The sequence below is a fragment of the Acinonyx jubatus genome, chromosome A3 (genome assembly GCF_027475565.1).
Source record: "Acinonyx jubatus isolate Ajub_Pintada_27869175 chromosome A3, VMU_Ajub_asm_v1.0, whole genome shotgun sequence".
In the NCBI taxonomy this organism is placed as follows: domain Eukaryota; kingdom Metazoa; phylum Chordata; class Mammalia; order Carnivora; family Felidae; genus Acinonyx; species Acinonyx jubatus.
In genome coordinates this window covers 93,539,608-93,565,117 of record NC_069388.1, presented here as the reverse complement: position 1 = coordinate 93,565,117, position 25,510 = coordinate 93,539,608, and the positions used below count along the sequence as shown (strand labels likewise).

The 25,510-nt window shown below is 38.8% G+C and overlaps 1 protein-coding gene across 5 annotated transcripts in view; it reads right to left on the bottom strand.

Annotated features, from left to right (window-relative positions):
- CTNNA2 (catenin alpha 2) overlaps positions 1-25,510 on the bottom strand; it is a 1,092,768-nt gene that overhangs the window by 727,331 nt on the left and 339,927 nt on the right. For all 5 annotated transcript variants that reach the window (XM_027072095.2, XM_027072097.2, XM_027072096.2 and 2 more), the window contains 2 exons: positions 19,824-19,943; positions 16,025-16,291 (listed from right to left, as the gene is read on the bottom strand). In XM_027072095.2, the coding sequence (XP_026927896.1) occupies positions 16,025-16,291; positions 19,824-19,943 (387 nt within the window). The remainder of the gene's footprint in view (positions 1-16,024; positions 16,292-19,823; positions 19,944-25,510) is intronic.

The window sequence follows — 25,510 nt, the reverse complement described above, 5'->3', positions numbered from 1 at the left end:
AACCAACCTAGGTAACCATTTTACCAATGGAGACACGAAGGCTTAGAGACCTGCTCAAGCACCAGGAAAGACAGAGAGGTAACCAAGTTAGTCCCATTTGAAACACAAGACTAATGGCTTCCTCTGCTTCCAGACCCATGAACAACAGCTGATCTACTCGTATTGTGTGGGGACACTAGTAAGGATTTTAAATTTTCTTGTCAGACAGAGCAGAAGAGAAACATGGACACTTCCGGTTTTTAGAAAGAAGTTAGTAGCAATGTGAGAAAATGGGCTGAAGAAGGTTGGAAGGATGGAAAGACAACCACTTGCTAGGCCACTGTCGAGATATGACAGGAAGATCTGGCAGAATCAAGTACTCCAAAATATTTATTAACTACTAATCATGGGTGAAAGATGACTGGGTGGAGGAGACTGCAATAGAATTTTCTCCTCAAGGATTTCCCAGCCCTATCTTGCAAGTAAGACTTGTATTTATGACCCTCATAAAATGTGATAAAGGCTAAGAAGGGGGGACAGATGAGGTGCTTTGGAAATTTACTTAGGAAATTTCGGTGTAAAAAGGAACATTATTTCTCAAATATTAGAGCTTCTGTAAAATACAACAAGAAATTACCCCCAGTGATTTCCTCCCAATAATATCTTGCAAAGGCAGAAGGTCCACCTATGAGGGATGCTAGGTACAGACTTTCTATCTTATGGTAAGTTAACCACATGACCTCCAGTGTCTTTACCAACTCTGAAGTTTCATGGAGCTCCCAAGAACAAAAAAGCCTTTGCGATGAATTAGCTTCAGAAATGAATAGATTCTGCAGGTTTCGCTCCCTCCTACTCCTCAAGAATACTTAGTGCCTTATGAAAATGTCCTAAGTTTTCTTTGTTCACACCATCTAATTGAACATCACTTTTCCCCCCACCTTTTAAATGTTTCTTAAACTTTATAAAATGCTTGAAAACAAGTATGCAATATTATACCATGATCAACCAGGAACAAACTTGACTCAGGTCACTCAAACTTAGGTAGCTGATTGCTCTAACCTTCTAGTTACAAAGACCCAAGTTTTAAAAAACATTTTTTAATATTTATTTTTGAGAGACAGAGAAGACAGAGCACAAGTGGGGGAGGGGCAGAAAGAGATGGAGACACAGAATCCAAAGCAGGCTCCAGGCTCTGAGCTGTCAGCACAGAGCTTGACGTGGGGCTCGAACCCACGGACTGTGAGATCATGACCTGAGCTGAAGTTGACGCTTTCACCGACTGAGCCACCCAGGCACCCCGACACAGTTTTTTTTATGGATGTTACTGTGTAAAGACCGTATTTGGGAAGATTGTGTCGTACCCACAGGCCTTCATCAAATAACACTTTGAACCAGGCAAAACTAGCAAATTAATACATGTGCTGGTGTCATCCCTTTTAAAAAATCTGTAATTCTGGGGGCACCTGGGTGGCTCAGTCGGTTAGGCGACCGACTTCGGCTCAGGTCATGATCTCACAGTTCGTGAGTTTGAGCCCCGCATCGGGCTCTGTGCTGACAGCTCGGAGCCTGGAGCCTGCTTCAGATTCTGTGTCTCCCCGTCTCTCTACCCCTCTGTGTCTCATGCTCTATGTCTCTCTGTCTCTCAATAATAAATAAATGTTAATTTTTTTTTAAATCTGTAATTTTTAGTAGAAATAATTAGGGAAAGAGTGTCTGTTATGTGTGTAAGCATATATAATAAAGCTGACTTTACCCATTTGACAATTAAGGAGTCTGTGTGCCTGAAGGACAAAGAGAGAACACACACACACACAACACAGTAAATGGGGTAAAACACTAACAGCACGTGAAGCTTAAAGAACATAGAGGTATTGATTATTTTTATATTTGCAGTATATCTGTGAACAGTTTCCAATATTTTCAAGTAAAATATATTTAATTAAGGAATCACTTGTCAAAGTTTGGGAAGAAATATAGGTGAATAAACCCTTAACAGTCATCACAAGCCAAAGAAAAACCATAAACATCTGGTGTGAGTTTATATATGTTATAATTCATACTCATATATATTCACATAAAACATACATTCAGGTTTATTAGGTATTTTCACTACATTTTTTTTTTCAAATTTACCTACTGCAGGGAAGTGATTTCTTAGGTGCTAGAGTGTTAGTATTAAGTTTTTCCTTAGCGTTCATTTACTTGGAGAGACAGAGACAAAGCACAAGCAGGGGAGGGGTAGAGAGAAAGGGAGACACAGAACCCAAAGCAGGCTCCAGGCTCTGAGCTGTCAGCACAGAGCCCCACGTGGGACTCAAACTCGAAAAATGTGAGGTCATGACCTGAGCTGAAGTTGAACACTTAACCGACTGAGCCACCCAGGCGCCCCTAGAATGTTAGTATTAAGTCTGCATCTTCCTTGTGTCACTTTCGGCTTATTTCGCTGCTCCAGATTTTAAAAGTGATTCTCGTATGTGAGGCTTGAGAGAGTGTGAAAATAAAACCAGCCTGTATCCACAGACCAAAGGGCGGCCACATTTAGGGGGCTAGTAACAGATCAAGCACATTACCTTTTTCACCCCAGGAGATCTATGTCAGATATCCACAAATGACATCTTTCTTCACATCTGTCAGAGATCTTTGTTTAAAAAAAATGAAAGAAATTTCTGAGAAAACTTTTCTGGTTGATGATGCTTCTGTGTTTAAATGCTATGCCAAAAAGACTATTTTGAGCAAATGGAGGATTTAAAAATCTTCGCAGCATTCATTCAAACCAATATATGCAAATATTCTTCAGAGTAATACTTGTTTTCAGGTAAAGAAGATTCTTATGTGCAAATCTGGTCAGTTTTGCTAGGCTTAGAAAGTATCCTAGGGGGTCACTGCAATTAGTTCAAACTTCCCAACTAGGAATTCATTTGGTCTTTCAAATAATATGCATAAGCATCTCCTGGAAGAAATGAAGCTGTAAGATGTATTTAGAACAAAAGAAAAATGAAAGGAGGAAAAATCAGCTTTTTTCTTATGTAGAAAAAATTGTGTACATTATATACAATATATGATCATGAAAGCTTATTTTTAAATTTCTAAACATACATCAAAAACTGAGAAGGAAAAGTAAAAGAAAATAACACCAAGAAGAGGTTCCTAGGCGGCTCAGTTAAGCCTCCAATTCTTGGTATCTGCTCAGGTTGTGATCTCGCGGTCTTGAGATCTAGCCCTGCGTGGGGCTCCACTCTGGGTACAGAGCCTGCTTGGGATGCTCTCTCTCCCTATCTGCTCCTCCCCCACTCACTCTCTCTCTCAAGATAAATAAACTTAAAAAAAAAAAATAACACCAAGGTCATTACCAGCTTAGTGGCCCTCAGCAATCAGAATAAGCTTAAGAAGTATGATGAAGGCTAAGCATGAAGTACGAAGAGGACACGAAGACACCTCAGACAGATGTACGCGTGTGTCTCATCCTTTCAGAGAATATACTGAAAGCATGGGCCTGGGAGACAAGCATGTCAGCTGCAGAATTTCTTCAAAAAAAAGCTGTAGGAGAGGCAAACTAGGAAGAGAGGGAGAAGACAGGACCTGTCTGGAAGCGGTACCTGCATAGCAAGCACACTTTTTTTTTTTTTTTTTTTTTTTTAGTGTTTGTTTAGTTTTCAGAGAGAGCAAGTGAGCAAGCAGTGTGAGTGGGGGGCAGAGAAAGGAAACAAAGAATCCAAAGCAGGCTCCAAGCTGTCAGCTGTCTGCACAGAGCCTGATGCAGGGCTCAATCCCATGAATCATAAGCCTGAGTCGGGCACTCAACCAACTGAGCCACCCAGGCACCCCACAAGCACATTCTTCTACTTAGATTGCACCATTATTGTGGGGGGAGTATTTTTAGGGACTTAATAGAAATTGAGAGGACAGCACTTCGGGTACCATTCTTGGCCAATACCTCTGAAATAGAAAGACATATCCATACTTGGGCTAGAAGGATAATTATTTCTATCACTTTGAACTGAGTTCTTCGGAAATCACTTTCTGCACTCCTAAATTGGGTTATTTTACAAATTGGGTTATATGAACTCAACAATAAAAGGAGATTATTACTAATCTTTGATTCTCTATCATCCAAGTATTAGAAATTCCCTCTGATTTACGACTCTATGTTCTATTCCAGGAATATGGATCCATTCTTCTCCTCATCACAACTGAGGGGTTTAATCCTGGAGGTTTTTAAGAGAATATTGGCGATAGAAAAGCTGAGCATTAAGTGTAGGCATTAATAATGTCTTTTCACAGTGTTTTTTCCTTATCTTTTGTATTAGGCTTTTTAAAACAAGTGTCATGCCTTGCTAATTAACTGTGGTAGAGACTTATCACCTGGGTAGAACATGTTAAAAAATAATTATATATTCCTTTGCATTGTGGTTCTTGGATGAAGGAAGAACACCAATCTTTGCCATCATTTCATCTTCCATTTTTACCCCTTTCTGTCAGTGACTCTTTTCCTTCTTGGTGTACTAGGAGAATCTTAAGAGACCACCAAACCTGAATAACTCTGATATTTAATAGGAAGATAAAGGGGTCTTTCACCACATCAGAAGCAATGCTAATTACCAAATAAACACAAGGGAGAAACCTACATTCCTAGTGCTAGCACTAGACTTATGATTTCACTCTTTAAAATTCATCCTTGGAGAGGAGCACATGAGTGGCTTAGTCAGTCAAGGGTCCAACTGTTGATTTCAGCTCACAGTTGTGAGATCAAGCCCTACCTCAGGCTCTGCTCTGACAGCACGGAACCTGATTGAGATTTGCACTCTCTCTGCTCCTCCTCTCTCACTCTCTCTCACTCTCAAAATAGATAAACATTAAAAAAAAATTATCCTTGGAGAAAGGGAACCCTTGTACACTGTTGGTGGGAATGTAAATTGGTACAATCACTATGAAAACAGTATGGAAGCTCCTCAAAAAATTAAACACAGAAATACTATATGATCCAATAATTCTACTACTATTTAGCCAAAGAAAACAAACACTTATTTGAAAAGACGTATGAACCCCTATGTTCACTGTAGCATTATTTACAATAGCCAAGATATGGAAGCAACTGAAATGTCCATCAATAGATGGATAAAGAAGATGTGCTGTGTACATATGCATGTACACACACACAGGAATATTACTTAGCTGTAAAAATAAAATGAGATTCTGCCATTTGCAACAATATGGATGGACATAGAAGGTATTATGCTAAGTGAAATAAGTCAGGCAGAGGAATACAAATACCATATGATTTCAGTTATGTGTGGAAACTAAAAAAACAAAACAAACCAGAAATGGACTGAAGGGTACTGGTGTTTGCCAGAGGGAGGGGGAGGGGGAATGGACAAAATAGGTGAAGGGGATTGAGAGGTACTAAAGCTCAACTTTAAGTCACAAGCATGAGGAGGAGTACAGCATAGGGAGTATAATCAATGGCATGTAATAATGTTGTATGGTGACAGATGGTAGCTAGACTTAGTGTAGTCAGTACTGTATAATGTATAGAACTGTTGAATCAGTGTTGCACACTTGAAACTAATATAACATTATGTGTCAACTATACTGCAAAAAGAATTTTAAGAAATTAATTCTTAGGCCAGGGGGTAATTTAATCTACACTTTGGCCAGACTTTTCTTGGAGGTCTGGATGTGACCAAGGAAGAACACAACTTTTCAGTTAGGAACTGTTCTCTAAGCATTTTCTAGCCAATAGTTTCCACAGTAACTTTGGATGGAAGACATCTGTCTGTGACTTCTGTTAAGAGAAGTAGGAGAAAAAGACAACTAGCATTTCTAAGTGCCCACCAAGGATGAGGCACCTAAGAATGTTTATCCCAAATAACTATTATCACCATCTTGGTAAGTCAACATTTTTACCCCATTTTATAGATGCAGAAACAAAGGCAAGGAGGGAAGAGTTGTATGGTCAGATTTAAACACAAGCTTGTTGGGGCGCCTGGGTGGCTTGGTCGCTTAAGCGTCCGACTTCGGCTCAGGTCATGATCTCACGGTCCGTGAGTTCGAGCCCCGCGTCGGGCTCTGTGCTAACAGCTTGGAGCCTAGAGCCTGCTTCAGATTCTGTGTCTCCCTCTCTCTCTGCCCCTCCCCTGTTCATGCTCTGTCTCTGTCTCAAAAATAAATAAACGTTTAAAAAAAAAATAAACACAAGCTTGTTCTGTTTGTCCTACGCCATGCTGTGCCATTGTCCACAAGTATGACCACTGTAACGAGGACGACTAGCATGGCGTGCCCCAGTCGTGCCCTCAGTGATGTTAGCCACCTGACAAATTTACTACCACACTTGCATCTGTGGGTAACCGTTCCCCTCCGTTCTTAGCTCAATGAATGTGTGCAGTAAGAACAAAACAGCCCCAGAGAACATTTGGATAAGTAAACAATGGGACTCAATAGGTTACAGTAAAGTTTCCAGAAAATACTGTCGGAGAAGTTCAGGATGTATATTAAGGAGTTTGGTTAATAAGAAATCAAAATTAGTATTTTTAGGGGGGAGGAGCAGGTGTGTGTGTGTATGAGCACACGTGTTTACTTGATCACGGAATCAAACCAAATCCTATAAATGAGTACTGAATATATGCCTACTTGTAACATGGAGAGTGCATAAAAGGGAAAGGTATAATCCTGAAGGGCTAAGACAAGCACTTCTAATGTAAGAAATCACGAAAGAAACTAAGACTAAGGAGGTCAATATTTTAAATAAATCCTATTTTTCACCACTAAATAGTTCACTAGATAAAAGAGCTCATTTGGTTCCCCAATTTTAAAGTGTAACTAATTAGATGATAATCAACATGGTATTTGCCATCCCACGTTTAGACAATGTAGAATATGATGATCCATTACACCAATAATCAGTTACATTTAGAACTAATTATTTGAAATAAAGGTGAGCTCATATGCACAGAATCTGCCAATATTCTCAAAGGAAAACATTATTGGGGCACCTGGGTGGCTCAGGCGGTTGGGCATCCAACTTCAGCTCAGGTCATGATCTCATAGCTTATGAGTTCGCATCGGGCTCTGTGCTGACAGCCCTGCTTCAGATTTTGTGTCTCCCTATCTCTCTGCCCCTCCCCCACTCACGCTCTGCCTCTCTCCTTCAAAAATAAATAAACATTAAAAAAAATTTTTAAAAAAAGGAAAACATTATTTGGTGAAAAAAAGATTCATTTTCTCTTGTGAAAAGAAATAAAAAGATTGAAAATATAATGATTTTAATTACAGACAACATGGAGGCTAATAAGGATTTGAGATTTCAAATACAACTTTCAAATATTTCAAATCATATTATTTTTTTCTCAATGATTTTTGTAGCTCCATATTTACTAAGTGAAATATAGAAGAGAAAATTAAATTGTCTTGGGATAGTTCCTTGAAATAGCTTTTAAGAAAATAAAAATTTAAATGATACGATCAGAAAATATTCCTGGTTTACAACACCTTAAACTAAAGCTGTTTGCAGACAAGAAGCCATTGGAGGGGTCAGTATCCCACAGTAAGATTTCGTGGACAAAAAATGAGGATACTGGATAAACTGGTCCTGGGGAGGCATGTAGTATGACTCAGGAAGCAGAGAATATGTTGTTGGTTGATGTTGGCTGACCTGGTCCCACACACAGCCAGCAGAATGACCCTCAGCTCTACCTCCTGCCTGGAGCTTCTCTTCTTGCAAACTCATCTGCCTCTGTATCCACCTTTACCACTTTCCTAGAGCTAGTTTTCCAAAAAGGATTAATGCAATTCCCATTGCATAATTTTAGTGTGCAGAAGGGTGCCTGAAGCTGACTGACAGTTCTATGAAGGCAGAGTTCACCTTCTCTGTATTTACATCCAGAGTCTTGGCCCATATTTAGGTTGTGCTAGGTTTACAGGCATACAGAAATGCACTGAAGTGTTCCTAATGTTCGATTTGGCCACCAGATGTCAGTGCATGATAACGAATGCTGTAATACCACATTAAGCCAGAAAAGCTTAAAAGGCCATTTTCAAGAGTTTAATTTGCCAGAGTAGAAAAGAGCAGACAGATTTAGAGGCAGTAAATTGTGATAGTATCTGTAGAAAAGATGAGAATCACTGGACCCTACTAGCCCCCAGTTATTGATACTGTGTCCTCTCAGATGGGAAAATCCATGTCCCATTTTTTTTAAAGTGTGCCTAAAATTTAGTTTTTAAAAAGTAAAATGTGCATTAGTAAGCACATACTGATGAAAGCTCAATTACATATAAATAACTTAAACTAAATCAGGAAAATCCTAGATGTAGAGTTTAAATTATCCAAAATATAGATCTATGTAAATTACTAGGCATTTAATAATCATACTGTTGTGTATATATGTGAATTAAAGAGCCAGAAAAAAAAAGTGTAAGAAGGTTTTTTTATGCAAAAAATCAAATATCCCACAAACAACTGAAACTTCCCAGATTTCATAGTTGGAATTAAAAAATGTTTCGTCTTTTTAACTAAAGATTACTGTACAAAACATTAACTTTTGATACATGAAAACGAAAAGTACAGTTGTCAAGGCCTGTTCACTCTCCTCCCTCAACATGGTTCAGACCCACCCATTTATCCCATTCCTCCTCCAACAATGGATTTAGGGCACTGGTCACCTTGTTCACCATAACCACCCTCCTACACTACAGCTTTGCCCCTTCTGAGTCCATTCTCCACCCTGTAGGCAGAGGTCACTTTAAAAACACAAATTTGACCATGCATTCCCCTGCCTAGAGCACCAGCAACTTCCTAATGCCTTCAGGTCGAAGCTCAGCCCTTTGCCTTGCAAGGCCTACAGGGCACCCCAGGATCTGCCTCCAGCTCACTCAGCCAGATTTCTCCTCATTCCTGGGTTCCAGAACTGAGTATTTTACTGAATAATGCTGCCACATGAAATGGTGTTCTTTCTGAGAAATACTCATTCACACATCAGCATGTTAATTCCTACTCAGGCACTGCCTCCTCCAGGAAATCTTCTATGATTTGATTCTTCCTAATTTTACCCATCCCTCAACACACACTAGTATGTAGGTGCATACTACATAGGTAAGTGTATAGCACATCATTTATGCATCGCAGTAACTGTAGCTGTTTACAGAGTATTACTCCTTTATACCTTGCAGTCCTTCCTTCTTACATCTCACTTGGCATACTGTATACTCTTAATCATCTTAGCTATCCTGTAGCTAAATCTTTTTCCAAGGCCTGGAGATACTATCTCCGCAATCCAAGGTCACACATTCTTAAAATTTTACAGTAGCCACACACTGCAATCCAAGTCCTGGGCTCTTCCCAATATCCTGGGCTACTTCCAAAGGCCATTAAATGGGAACCATTTGATAGGAATATGGCAGAGATTATTGAAGAGTACTAATAGGGGTGCCAGACTGGCTCAGTCAGTAGAGCATACGACTCTTGTTATTAGGGTTGCCAGTTCAAGCCCTATGCTGGGAATAGAGCTTACTTAAAAAAAAAAAGTACCAATAAAAGCATTAAAGAACAACAGATAAAACTCTACAGATGTTAAGCCTTCAAAAAATATTGGCATAAACTCACACAGAAAGTTGCTGAATTTGCCTTCTTCCTCTTTTTAGTACCTGAATTAGGAACCCAAAATTGCTTTCCAGAAGCTAAATGGTTCTACTTACTGGCTTTCATTTTTATGCATTTGGTTTGCTTCTTGCTAACTGCTTTAGGACATAAGCTGTATCTTGAATTTTCTTCATCAGTATGTTTACAGTATTTTGTCAGGGATTTCTCCTCTTTTTTCTGTCCTCATGCTAATGTAATACATAGGAAGCTTACCTTTTCCATAACCTAATGTGAGTGTTCTTACATGTCTGCAGTCAGAATGACTTTACAGAGTATCACAGGAGAAGATGAGACCTAGGGTAAGCCTCTCTAAGAAAGAGCTATGTTGATTTCCACAGTAAAAGGGAGGGTTAGAACTGGGAAGGAACTCAACAAGATGCTCTGTGAAAATGTACTACTTTAAGGAAGCATTCCTTCTTGCCTCCTTGGAGAGACCATGAGTCAATAAAACCCTTTAAGAATCATTGAGCCAGCCAGAATTCTGGTTCACGGCTCCTTAAGGCATCAAGGTTTCAACAGGAGCACCTAAGAATTAATCTCACTATTCAAAAGGTATTAAGAGAGATGTTTAGAGTAGGGTGCCAACTGAAAAACTCTACTTCTTTACTCTCCTGAAGCATAGGTCTGCACGAGGTCATGCATTTGGTCTTCTTACATAAGATACCTGTATTAGCACTCCAGCTCTCCACTGGGCCTGTATTCCAACCTTGGGTTCTAAACCCTGGGCTAGGGTTATTACGCTTGGGTGTCCAGAAACCTCCATGTCCCAAAAATGGGCTGGGGTCTTGCTATGAAATGAGTTGCCATCTTACTCCTGTTTCTTAACCACGTTTTTCCAACTAGATCTCCTAGATTGTCCATATATACCTGCGAAGTGCACATAGTTGGAATCACCTTAGGGCAGTGACCACCGTAACATGGAGATACTCCCCACAGGACAATTCTCCCATCAGTGCAGTTGGTCTATGTGCCCTAACCTTGTCAGATAAAGAGTTTTGCTATCCTCATTGGCCTGTGATGCAGATGCTCCATGATGTCTTATGCTCACATTCCAACACTTCTATCCACTGAATACCAGCAGTAAGAGAATACAATTAGATCCACACAATTATACTTAAAAAGAAAGAAGAGGGAGAAAATGGAAGAAACACCAGCGGGAAGAGGGTATGAAAAATCAGGTAGAAATAGCAAGGGCAATGTATGTAGCGTTGGTATGTCATAGTGACATTTCACTCAATGTAGTTGAGGTCAGATTGTCCTACTCTTCAAGTAAAAATAAATCTTGCAAATCAGAAATAATATGAAGAAAAAAAAAGAATATGGTTAATGCTATTAAAATTCACCCCCCCATTCTAAAATTAAAGTAGTTGAGAACTAGCAAGTGAAAGCACATAGACTTGGGGGTCCTTAAAGATTCAAACACAGAGTTACAGAGGAGGGGCAGTAAAAGTTGGATGACAAGGCTCAAAAAGGGAAGAGCTAGTGGTAGCCAAGACACGGAAACAAGGACTGGAATTGACTTATTTAAGAACTGTTCTTAAAGAACTGTGTAAGGAGAAGAGTGAAGTATGAGAAAAATGGTAAATATAGTAGACTAATGCTTTATTTTCTTCTTAGACTGTAGAAGAGAAATACATTTTTCTATAGGCTGAGAGAATTTCTCCTAGTGGAGAAAGAGAAACTAAACGGCCAAGAAAATAATTACTAATCAAGCAAATACCCAGGGCAGGTGGGGAAAAGTAAGAAAATTCACAAGTAAGAAGGTAATAAAGTTAGAGGAATTTGAGATTGTGTTTACTTACTATCTCATTTAAAACAAACGTTTAAAATGCAAATAGCTACCCATTATAAAGACTGGGTCATGAATGGTGTTAATTTCCATTTTTCTCAAGTGCCTTCATCTACAAAAGAAGCTTCAAAAAACAAGATATAGTATACTCTCTTCTCTTTAAAATAGAAATTCTGTAGGAATAACTTTTAATTTTCCTCTCTCTCACTCTTTCAAGTTTTCTGGCAGTAAAATAGACATTTTAGTAAGATTTATTTCTGAGTAGTCATTATATTTTTAAAATTCTTTTTAGTATTCCTTAGTAGTTTCACCCAATAAAATTAACTACCTCAAGCTGCCACATTTTAAACAGAGGCTGATTTTTCCATTGATTAGCAATCATTTTCTCTTTGCTATTTTATCATTAGAAACTCCCTTGACAGTTTCAAGTTGTTAAAATCCTGGGGTTTTTCTTCATTCCTTTGCTTCATAAATCACTACATCAACTCTTCATGTAGGCAGAAAAATAGTGCCAGAAAATAATAGGTCACCATGCATTGAGCCACAATTTTAACTACCTAGATTTAAAAAAAAAAAAAAAAAAATCAATCCTACAACTTAACAAATTAACGTAAAAATACTAATTTTTACCTTGTTTTTAGTCAGCTATCAAACTTTACGTCACTTCTGCACCCTACCGCCCATAAAACTGGGTTTTGCATACTGATGACTAATACAAATCGTGCTTGAAATTGAACATTAAGGCATGCTAGCCATGCTCACAATGGACTTGTGTATTTCTCTAGTTCCTTTCACTTCAGGATCTCAAACATGCTTTACTTTTTAAAATCTCCTTCACGTTGGCAAGTCAGTAAACCTAGCATCAGGAAGGGATATTGCCAGAAAACTAATTCACAGGAAGTTTGAGTGAGTTTCCCTCCCAATGTGGTATCAATTTGTTTAATATCTGAGAATAGGTTTTAGGATATAAGACAGATGTCTGAATTCAAAAATCAATTTCAAGTCAATATGTCCGCAGGAAAAAAAAAAATACCAAAGTATTCATTATACAACTAAAGAACAGAAATGGAGAATTCTGTCACCAAGAGAAGGAGAACATTAATTTTTAGTGATAATTTCAAATATCCTTAAGGACTGTCTAGATTTGCTGGTGTCAAATGGTGGAAAAAATCAACAAATCTACAAATGGCTAATTACCTTATATCTGGTCATATTCTGTAATACTTTATTAGCATTACTATTTTTGACAAAGTACTGAAATTGCACTTACTAAATTTTTAGGGAACCATACCCAATTGAATTACTATCTATAAAACACCAATTTAGACGGTTCTCCCTGATGATTTTTGTCAATCTCTGAGAAATGAAGTTCTAAACATTTGTCAATCTCTGAGAAATAAAGTTTTAAACATTAGATAACACTTTAGTTATTTATATAGCTTGTGAACCAGTATATATTTATTAATAAAATATTACTTAATATACTTAGCTAATATATAATTGAGTAGTCTGGTATTCTATAAGCATTGAATAAACATAATACACTTATTTTAACTAATAAAATTTACTTAGTATAATAGTTAAAATACAGTGAATTACTTAGTTAATATGTCATGTTCTGTAAGAAACTTACATTTCTGTATTAACCTCCCAAAGCTGTATGTGCACAGCGTATCACTACAGTTAAAAAAACAAAATACTACATGGCAATGAGAAAGAATGAAATATGGCCTTTTGTAGCAATGGGGATGCAACTGGAGAGTGTGATGCTAAGTGAAGTAAGTCATACAGAGAAAGACAGATACCGTATGTTTTCACTCTTATGTGGATCCTGAGAAACTTAACAGAAGACCATGGGGGAGGGGAAGAAAAAAAGAAAAAAAAAAGAGGTTAGAGAGGGAGGAAGCCAAAACATAAGAGACTCTTAAAAACTGAGAACAAACTGAGGGTTGATAGGGGGTGGGAGGGAGCAGAGGGTGGGTGATAGGTATTGAGGAGGGCATCTGTTGGGATGAGCACTGGGTGTTGTATGGAAACCAACTTGACAATAAATTTCATATTTAAAAATAAATAAACATTAAAAAATAAAATAAAAAAACAACACACACACACCCCAACATTTCAAATGTTTGAGTATTTCCAACATACTTTGCTAATAGATTTTCCCCATACAGGCTTAAGTTTTATTTTATGAGTCCAAAGCCTTTTGTATTGTGAACCTCATTTTTAGTAAAAGCTCCTTTCAGTGAGAAGGTTCTGGATAAAAAGAAAATGGGAAGGTGGAGTCCTCACGCTTGGGCAGAAGGTGGCAGCAGCTGAAGGGTCTGACTGTCCTTCCAGGGAGTTCTCCGCATTCAGTGCTTCTACTCCCATTACTAGGTCCTGGCAGGGTTTACTGTTTACTTTTTGAAATTAACATAGGATTATAAAAATATAGTTTTGTCAAAATCTGACTAATCCACCTACTAATTTTAAAAACTATCATTTCATAAAATAATTTTGTATTGGAGATTGTTTGCAATTTTCTATTCCGTTTAACTTGACTAGGCATTTTTTGGTCTAATGCACACTTAAAATTAATGTAGCATTAGAATGTTTTAATATCGAGTACATCACCCGCTCATTTTCATCTCCTTAAAATATGGGCTTATTCATTCTTAGTCCAGAAAAAAAACTTCATCATTACTCTGTCAAGTTGCAAAAGAACTCTTAGAATTCTTATTGGGATTGTCTGAACATTGTAAAAATTAAGAATCAATAGTTTTCCTACCCAGGCTTGTGATATCATTGTGATATTATACCCAAAAGTAAAACTTGCCACTCAGTTTTTTTGTTTTGTTTGTTTCTAGTCCTCCACATCTGTATCAGGATTATTTCCAACATTTCTAAGGAAATAAGGAATAAAATAAAGCCAACAAACTACTTTTCATTTCTATCAACAGGATCATTTTTTTAAAAAATAGGATCTGTTTTTCCATGACTCTGTTTTTGCACTTCGCAAATCTGTGGACATATGTTTATTTTAAAACTGATAACCTTACTGAACTCTATTAGCTCCAATGGAGTCGCCTCAAACTTTGTGAATTACATATTAACCCCCAATACCTGTGGTAAATACTTAAATAATATTTTTTTAATGTTTATTTATTTTTGAAAGAGAGAGCGAGCATAAGCACGAGTGGGGAGGGGCAGAGAAAGGGAGACACAGAATCTGAAGCAGTCACCAGGCTCCAAGCTGTCAGCACAGAGTCCAAAGCCAGGCCCAAACCCAGAAACCATTAGATCATGACCTGAGCCGAAGCCGGACACTTAACCAACTGAGCCACCCAGGTCCCCCTAAATTTCCAAGTATCTTTAAATAAATATAATCTGTCACTTGCATGAAATCAGTTGAATGTGATATGTGAGTTATTAACTTTCTCTCCCAACACTTAACCAACTGAGCCACCCAGGCAATCCTGTGGTAGTCACTTTAAATTTATTGTATTTAATCTTGACCAAAAAAAAAAAAAAAACATAGGAAACAGTATATGGTCTAAGCTATCTCTATTATATTTTGACTAAATGAAAAACTAAAAGAGGAGACACCCCTGGGAAAACAGCTAGTTCAAGTATCATAATTATTCCTCCATTAGATCTTCCAGCTTTAGGTCTCTAGCAATCACTGCTTTGTTCTCGATTCTCTTCTCTAGCCAGTCACCTCCTGACAAAAATTCATGTCAACAGATCCAAAAGCAAGCTCATCATCTTTCTCCACAGCTGTTAAGTAACCTATTTTTCTCTTATGAATTTCTTTAATACTGTGTTTTATCACTTGAAAGGTATTTAATACATTCTACTTCTCCCATCTCCTTACAGGGAAATAGAATCCTTGAAAGCAGATACCAACTATTTTAAATCTTGGTAGTTCTCACAACACACTTAGACTCTCACACTGAACACAGAATGAACTCAGATGAATTCCAGCATCCCATAGGTGGGTCCATATCCTGATCCAGGAGAAGTGAGGGCTCTCATCCTGGGGTACTGATTACATGCATGCCTCCCATTCACTTTGATGCCATCTTCCTACTGCTTCGCTCATTGGGACACACCCCCGGAAACAGCAGGTGCAGAATGTGGGTCATTCATGGGTCCTGCAGAGGCATTACCCAGAGGGGTCTATTCAAGGAAGATGGTGATCCCATGTGGGATCAGTGGACAACAACGTTTGTCAATGATTTAAAATGAACACATTGAGGGTAGTTCTTCACCCAGGCACAACATAGAGGCAACCTATACCTACACTGCTTATGACATTTGTCCCCTTAAAAATAAAGATCATCATCCAAGTGATGAATGGTCCCTAAATAACCAGTGGGATACAAAAAAGTTAATGATTTACAGGGCTTCTGCTTGCCTAACCTCAGGTCCTCTTCAACATTGTTGTTAGATCCTTTGAATACAAGAAAACTAGGCTCTGCCACTATGTTGGATTCCCATCAATAGAAATAGGATATAATTTACCTTTTATCCTAAGCCTCTACGAGGGGTAAATTCATGTATGCTACTGTGGCCCTTCATCCCCGAATCATTTTTTTCAATGCAAGTGTATACCCCTCTGTGTGCACCACTGGGACACTTACATCAAACTCATTCAGAGCTGCAGCCAGCTCACCGATGCCTGTGTGGCCTTTGGCTTCATCGGTGGGCGAGGTAGCTTGAGCAGCATTGGAGATGCCAGCAATGGCTTCCTGGACTTGTTTAAACACATAATCTCGGTTGGCTCTGGTGGCAGCAACATCTGGGTGGCGGAGAAATGCTTGGGAGGCTGTGTACAGCATTGTGGCATTCTTCTTTAGAGCCCCTCGGGCGGCTGCCATCTCATCCCGACAGTGAGGGTCCTTCAGCTCCTGTGTGTGCAAAACATGAGACCTGTCACATCCATGAAGTTTGCCATGGAAACCTTTGTTATTGAACTCTGAGTCAGACTCACAGAACTCCACTGAATTTTGTAAACCATCTACCTTCCCTTGTCCTCTCTCTAGCTGCCAGGACTTTGTGTATGGTGTTCTTTCTGCATGAAATACTGGAGTACCCCTCTTCTACCCTACCCTTTCACTCAACATGGCCCATCTTCCTGGAACCTATTCCATCCAGCTCTCTAGGCGATGTCTCCTATCTGCTCCCATAAGCCCCTATCCCCTCCTATCATCAATACTTATTTTACTGTACTGGAGTTACATATTTAAGCATGTATTGTATCTATTGAGAGCAGGAAACCCGATCTTGTTTAGGGGCCCTTGACTTATTAGCAAATGTTTGGCCTATAAAAGGCACTCAAATATTGCTGGGGAAAATGTAAAAACCAAGATAAAGACAAGTAGCCTGCATGGATAGGAGTTAGTTAAGCAGCAGAGGAAAACCTAGACTTCAGTCTTCTGATATTGCTTGCCCCTATATTCAGTGACAATTACAAACATGGGAAATCAAACTCTTCTGATTTTTGCTTAGTGCATATCTGCCATTTCATTATCAGGTTCGGACTAGGGTTCATTTCATTTTATTTTTTTAAAGCTCTCTTTAATGGCAGCTCAATCACTGAGTTTAGGGAATAAAAATAGATCAAAGGTGATGTGCCTTCCTAGTTTTGGCTGTCAAAATACTACTACTGGGGAATCTCTTGATCTTCAGCTTTAAAGAGCATTGTTAAGAAAATGTTCACATCATTTACAGAAATGTTAAAGGCAGTGCTGCTCTCTGAGGCCATGTAGGATTGCCACCTGAGGATCTGAGAAATTTTTCCAGTTTCAAAACATCATTGAAGGTTATTTGAATCACTGGGGTTCAGTTTCTATTTGTTTATTCAGTATGTGTTATATGAATGACCTGGCAACAATTGTATCTTTTCTTTTGTGTGTCAAAACGACTCTGAGACAAGCACAATTTATTGGTTATCTAGGATTGTCAAGGCAGATTGACAAGTAATAATTAACTGAACCATCTATCCTCTTTTGCTTATGCACTAATGAATTTAGCCCGCCAACATGATTTCTAGTTTGAGGGCATTTCTTTTTGATCCTAAATATGAACACCAATAGGTAACCAACATATGTGTGTACTTTCTATGCCAGATAATTATCTAGGCATTCAAAGTGAAAGGTTTCTCCCGACTAGCCATGAAGAGCCTTTTAACCTCCAGAACTCTGGTCCAGAAATTGCGTATTATATTACTGGGTACGTATACTTAAAAAAGGAAGAGATGGAAGGGGGATTCTCCCCATAAAAACATTTGAGGACACATTCCTTAATTACATTAAAAAACCCTGCAAACAATCTAAATGTTAAATTATGAAGAATTGGTTAAGTAAATGACTGAAGCATTTATTTATTTGATAGACTCTGGATACTATAGTTTTCAATAAATGACATGAATAATATTTACAAGATAAATGAAAAGGCAGAACATAATAAGCATACTTGTATGCAAAGTATGATTATAAATATGTTAAAATATGAAGATAAATAACTAAAATGCAATATACCAAAATTGTACCACTTTTTTCTTGGGTGGTAGGGTGTTCTATGGTTTTTTCCTTCTTCCAATTCTACCTGTTTTCTAAATTTTCTTGAAAGAGACTGAACTAGCAGTTAATTAAAAATAAGGTATTGATGAAACAAATGATACTTATGGGTATTCTCATATAAATCTCATACATGTCCATGAATTTTAATACACATCTATATACACACCAGTACCTGATGTTTCCATCTCCAACCCTCAACTCTCTTCTATTTGACATTTTTACATGGAGAGTTCACAGGCATCTCACAATCCATGTATCTAAATATGAAATATTAATTTCTGTACCCAACTGACCCAGTCTTTCCCATCTCTGTAAATTTACCAACATTCATCATGTGCTGAAACCAGAACCTTAGAACTGTACTCGTTGCTGTCACTTCCTAACATGTCCAATTTAACATCAGGTCCTCAGAGTTCTATTTTCAAAATAAACTCGGATTCTTTGCAGTTTCCTCCATTTCCACCACTACAAACGAATCAAGACCACCATCTCTCACCTAGACTACTTCAGCCCCCCCCCCAAATATAGCTGGTCTCTCCTCTTCCGTTCCCTTCTGCACAACATATCTAGAATGCTAAAATACGTATTTGAGACATTGATATCAAACTTTGAAATATTCAAATACTACCCACCCACTTACAATAAAATCCAAGACTTCTGCAAGACTCCCAATGTCCTGGCCCCTACCTTTCTTCCCAACTGCCCGCGTGGTTCACTAAGATCAAGATCCAATGGCTTTTTTCTCAGTTGTTTAAATTAGTTAAGTAGCTTTCTTGGTTCTCACATTTGTGTTTCAGAGTAACTTCACTCCTACCCATCTTACATTTTGGACTATCACACAAGAGCTCATTTGAGTTTTGCTGATTACAAAATACTTAAATCATCAAGTAATCTCAAATCACATGCATCCCTCTCTCACAAAGAATACTGTAAGCATGTTAGGGGCAGAAACTAGATCTTGGTCCAGTTTGTAATACCAACGTTCCTTCAACCTGGCACAGAAGAACACTCGACAAATGTTTGTTGAATAAAACTTTCTTGTTGGTCACAGACCATCTTAAATCACTAGGAATTGCCCTACGTGTTGAAGAGTTCTAGGAACAGTCAAGAGGACGGGTAAAGGATTTTTAACTGACCCTTTCACATTTGGAGATGTGTTTCCTAGGGGAAAAAATTAAAAACAAATTCCTCGAGGATAAAATCCTAATGGTACTTGACAATCAACTAGAATAGACTAAATTGAGTGCTAGCTCTAGATAAAAGGAAGACAGAAGACACTATGCCAGTCACCTCCATCAGAGTAACTCGCACTTAACCTGTGTTATCCCACACCCCCACACATTTATTTTCTTCTCTGCCTTTCCTTGATTTTCTTTGCATAGTCTTCTTGTCTTTCATAAAGGGGTCACTCAACATGCTGCACATTTGGGCTATGCATATGCGTGATGGGGTCTACAGGGCTAGGAAACAAAAAGTGAGGGCAAAGGGTGGTGCTCAGACAGCATCCACTGCACTATATGAAACCACTCTCCCCGCCTTTTTTTTTCTCTTTTCTTTTCTTTTTTTTTTTGATTGGGGAGCTTTTCTTACAGTGGGAAAAAGGTTACAGTGGTTCCCACCAGTCACCCAGGAGGCCTGTGACCTACCCTAGGTAGGCAGGGGGCAGAGAGAACCCCAGGGCCCACAATGCTATGAAAACTGGCCCATGTAATAAGCAACCTTTGTTGATCACAGGTTCTGAGGACATTTGTTAATTTGATAACCAGCAGATAAGGCTGATTTGTTGTTTAAGCCTACCAAGATAGGAGGTTACTTAAACACACATTTTCTCCCCCAGCATTTCCTGAATTGTCCCCACCTGTTGTCTTCTTGCTGCTACATAGTTGAGTTTCACCATTTCTTTGCCAAATTCTTTAAAGCGATTTGCAAGGTCTTGTTCATTTGTAGCATTTTTGACAGCTTCCAAGGCCTCTTCCACCTGAGGTGATAAGGAACATTTATCAATGGATAGAATTTAAATATTAAACATGTTAGGAATGGTCATTTGTTAAAAAAAAATATGCCTAGGGATTCACATTTAAATAAAATAGAAGTACCACTAATAAGTACTTATAATCAGAATATTTCTTCACAACACACAGGGCATTTTGTACCCAAAAAGATAATGCCTGAACTCTTGAAGCATTAGAACTATATCAATTGTCGTTTATTGGGTTAAGATTCTGATGAGGAATACAGACTAATAATTTCACATAGACACATACAAGAAAATTGATCGAAAAAAAAAACATGGAATTTGAAAACAAGTTCTAGAAATCTTCAGGAGGAAGTGCTTCACCAACGAAAACTGAAGGAATTCCCTGAAGTGTGAGTGCGCTTGAATCTGCAACCACAGTTCTTGGCAACACCTCTGCAGCCAGAGCTGAACGGCCTGTAACTGTGAACTGAGTTCACACCCTGCCATCCACTGGAAAGAGGAGCTGTACACCCTGTGGAGAAGCAAGTGAATCTGAAGCTTCGTTGCCACTGAAGGTGGTGTCAGCTGGGGTAGAATGCAGGTGAGCAGAATGAGAGCAGGCATGCCTCCCTAATGATGTGCCCTGCTTCCAATTCTTGCCAACTGGATCATGCAACTTTTGCAGAGAGGGCTTAGACTTGAATTAAGAATTTCACTAAGAACTCCTTTACAGATGATTTGAGGATTTGGTGGGTGCCTGGGTGGCTCCGAGTTCGGCTCAGGTCATGATCTCACTGTTAGTGGGTTCAAGCCCTGTGTCAGCTCTATGCTGAGAGCTCAGAGCCTGGAGCCTGCTTCAGATTCTGTGTCTCCCACTCTGCCCCTCCTCCAGTCACATTAGGTCTCTCTCAAAAATAAAATAAAAAACATTAAAAAAAAATAAAATAAATGACTTGAGGATTTGGGTGGTACTAAAGTCATTCTCCAGAATGACTTTAATGTTTTTATTTATTTTTGAGAGAGCACACACATGCAGGAGAGTGGAGAGAGGGAGACAGAGGATCTGAAGCAGGCTCTGCACTGACAACAAGAGAGCCTGATGTGGGGCTCAAACTCATGAACCAGGAGATCATGACCCAGCAGAAGCTGGCACTTCACCAACTGAGCCACCCAGGTGCCCCCTCCAGAATGACTTTACTACAGTGTGAAGATTTCCACAACTGGTAACATTAAACACCTGTGGTCTCAATTTAAATTGAAACTAAAATTGAGATATGAAGTAATCTATGACATCATCAGTCAACTTGCTATTTTGTCAGTGGAAATAACCAAGAACAAAATTCTGAGTAAGGCACAAAACAGGTATGTGTTTGCTAAATCAAAAGTTCTATACAAAAAGGGACCCTAGTAGACAGACCTCTGCTAATGCTGTCTTCTAATAGAAGCAACAGAAAAAGAGCAGGCAGCTCAGTCATGTGAAGTGAAGAAAATGCAGGGCCTACTGAAGAATTCTGATTAGCTCTTTGTATTTGAAGCAAGCCAAAGGGAACATACAGGGAGTTCATCGTTTGACAATGCGGAAATACAAAGGACCACTAAAACAGCTAGAAAAAGCCAGAGATTAACACAGTTCTGAGCTACAGAGATCTACCTTTGTTTAAGCTTGACACAATCACAAAGATACCTAATTCAATATCCTTATCAAGTTTCACTGAGTGGAGGAAGAGAATCGTGTATATAAACCAGTGATAATGGAGATCATCAACCTTTTTCTCTGTAGACATGCGGGTCAATTTACTAAATAGGCTAACCCATTTTTATTAAGAGTTGTAGCAAGCCAGGGAAGTTATTTAGAACGCTGGTAATCTAGACTCCACATAAAATTAAGTTTCCATTCACATCTCCTATGGAAATTCTGAATCTTTTCTTAACTGTAAAAAAATATAAAATACTTTCACTTCTCAATGTTAGTCTTGTTCAATTCCTATCCAGGCTCTAATAATACTCAAGGAAAAACAGTAACAATCATTGAAAAAAAGGACTGTTGTGTGTCAAGATACTTTTTTAGGGACTCAAATCAAGTTACATTTTAAGGTATGGAATAGGCCAGATAAAGCATTTTCATAGTTTAATTAGAATCTTATACCTCAAACCTTTAAAACAACAAATCAGTGATGTCTCACTTTCTAATAGATTTGTAATTATCTTAACACGGCTATCAACACCATCATGGAGAGGACAGTTCTTGGCAGTTAATTTGTTCCTGCTGCTTATTTGAGCTGTAAATCTTTCCGGAGGACATAAAAACTGGTTCCAGCGAAGAGCAAAATAATTATCTCAGAAGGAGCTAAATCTTGGATTTGTTTTCTAATACATATATAAAACAGGCTTCTTACTGAATATTAATCAGACCAATTGGGAGTATCTGTTTTGTTGCTTTATACCTTACATTTTCTTATTGGCTGTATCTGAAGAATCCAGATGCTGGTTTGAATTTATGTTTCTAATTTAGTGAAGTTCTTTTAAAAAGAAACACCAATGATGGGGTCTCTGTGTAAAGGTAGACTTAGCCATACTTAGAGTTTTAATCTACAAGGATCTCCAAAGGTCAAGTAATGCAAAGTTCTCATGTAGAAACATGGGTTCAGAATCAGTCCAAGGTCTGGAAGAAATGGGACCATAGCAGAGAGTGGTGGGAGCAGACAAACGGTAGGGGGGATGCTGAAGGGACAAGAAGGAAAAGGGGGGAAAAAAAGGGCAGTGACCAGACACTTCTTCTGAGAAGTCAAAATTAATAGAATAACCAAATTGGTCCTGTTTTTGTTTTTTTTTTAAACAGAGCCAATGATATTTTCTTTCTGGGTGTCTGGATTAAAGGAAATTACAGGGATATAAGCCAAACACTTTAAAAGGCAGTTCTTATACAGAATACTCAGGACACTTTCTCCAAAAGCTTTTTCAGAGCACTTAGATGGCACAATTGGTTAAGCATCCAACTCTTGATATCAGCTCAGGTCATGATCTCACCGTTCATGAGTTCAAGCCCTGCATCAGGCTCTACGCTGACAGCATTGAACCTGATTGGGATTCTGGCTCTCTGCTCCTACCCAATGCTCTCTCTCAAAAAAAATAAACAAACAACTTAACCTCCCTAGGCCCACATTGTTAGATATGAGTCAATATATGTGAGGAAGGCTGTGGGTCAGACCGTTCTGTGTTTGAACCCCAGCTGTGTCACTCGTTTGCATTATGATCCAGGCAAGCCACTTAACCTTTCAGACCCTCAATGTCATTTAATAAAATGAAGGTAATAATGTTTACATATTACACAAAGTTATTGTGAGAATTATAGAAGAAATGAAGGTTTGTAAATGGAAAAAATGAAGATGGCTAAGCTCAATTAGAAAATAAATATAAGTGGGCTAAATACTGTAATTATGATAAAAACTCTCAGATGGAACTTTTGAGAGACCGACAGAGAATCCCAAGCAGGCTCCACACTGTTACCGCAGAACCCAATGTGGAGTTTGAACTCACAAATCTTTAGATCCTGCCCTGAGCCAAAATCAATAGTTAGATGTTTAACCAACTGAACCACCAAGATGCCCCAACAGATGGAACGTTTAAAAACAGACCCCACAAGAGGCTATCAACAAGAGATATTTTAAACAGTAAGATAAAAAAGATGAAGATAAAACCTCTCATGCTAATGAATTTTAATTGTATCTGCAATAAATTCTAAATATATAAAATGCCAATACGAATACAAAAAGAAACAGAGAACTTGAATAGATCAAAGTGTATGACAGAAATGGAACAAAGACTTCTCTACTCTTTTCTCAAACTAGGTATTCTGTATATGTAGGAAAGAAAAGAAAGAAATGCAAAATAGCAAACACTTAGAATAACTGGCAAGAATTAGTAGCTCCTTAAACAGAGACACTGACCTGCCACTTAGCGTCTAGCTAAGTATTGGAGTATCTGTTAAGGAAAGTATCTAATGAAGATGTTTTCCCAAACAATTTCCAAGAGGCAAGGCGCTTGGAACATCTGCAGACCAGGCACTCGGGAGAGTGGAAGCCTCACAGTGAAGGCCTGCCAGCGAGGGCTCTAAGCAGAGCAGAGCTCCTGGGGAGGTGTTATAAGGGGGAAGCTTGAGAGACGCGCCTGTCCGGAACTGGGAAGTCTTTTCCAATGAGCTGATAAAGGAAGCCTTTAGAGGCAGCAGCTGTAGCTTCCCTTCTTAAGAATGCCCTCGGAGTCCTGGATATCACAATCAACTGTTCTCCTCCCACAGCAGGCCCGGCTGTGAACACCAAAGTGAGAACTCTTTGCTCAACCAGGTATACCTGTCCTTAATATTGGCAGCTTGCGCAGGGTACAGCTGAAAAGACTCAAAGAGCTAGAAAAAATATTAAAATTTTCTCCCTTGTTAGTGGATTTAGGTATTATTTTCGGAGCTTGTCACTTAAAACTCTTAAAATCTTGGTCTTTTCACAGAGATTGTTCAAAATAGCCCCTACCCCCATTCCTAAAGCAGGCCTACCTTCCACAGACTACAGCTTTGTCAAATTGTTGGCAACCAGCTCTTTAAATCAGTCTCCCATTTTCCTGATTGGAACTTCATGTATTTACCTCATTATACGAAAAGTAGTCTGTGAATCCATGTAGTCATTCAATACTTATTAAGCAGCTCCTAGGAGTCAGGCAGATATATAGCGATGGGGGTACTGAACTGAGGAGTCGATCCTTCGCCCCCCTGGACTGTGTCACCTGGCTCTCCCATCAAAATTTACCATCCATACCAGGGCCACAAATCAGGGCGTAAGGATCCTCAATCCTGTTGGGACAGACTAACCTCATTTCAGGATCCTCTTGTGGATATGGGGTTGATTGGATTTTAAGTGACCTGAACTAAACTATTTAATAAGTCTTATATAATTCTCTTATTAGGATCTAGTTTTACAGCTAAATTAAAAATATTGTCTTGGGGGCACCTGGGTGGCCCAGTCGGTTAAGCATCTGATTCTGGGTTTCAGCTCAAGTAATGATCTCACTGTTCATGGGATAGAGCCCTGACAGCACAGAGCCTGCTTGGAACTCTCTGCCTCTCTCTCACTCTCTCTCTCTCTTTCTCTCAAAATAAATAAATAAACATTCAAAAATATATATTATCTTGGAAACAGTAGTTGGCTAAGTAAATAAATGAGTAGATGTAAGATTCCACCTTCTATTACTTGTTTAATCATGTACTCTGGTGTGACTGCTGATACCGCAGCACCATCATATTTTATGTCTCTGCCTCCTAACTCTGGCTTTTTAAAAAAAATTTTAATGTTTATTTATTTTTGAGAGACAGAGACAGAGTGCAAGTAGGGGAGGGACAGACAGAGAGGGAGACATAGAATTCAAAGCAGACTCCAGGCTCCCAGCTGTCTGCACAGAGCCCTACGCGGGGCTTGAACCCACGAACCATGAGATCATGACCTGAGCCAAAGTCAGACACTTAACCAACTGAGCCACCCAGGCGCTCCCTAAAGCTGGCCTTCTTGATTAAATATTTTCTTTCCTTCATAAGCTGCTCCTCC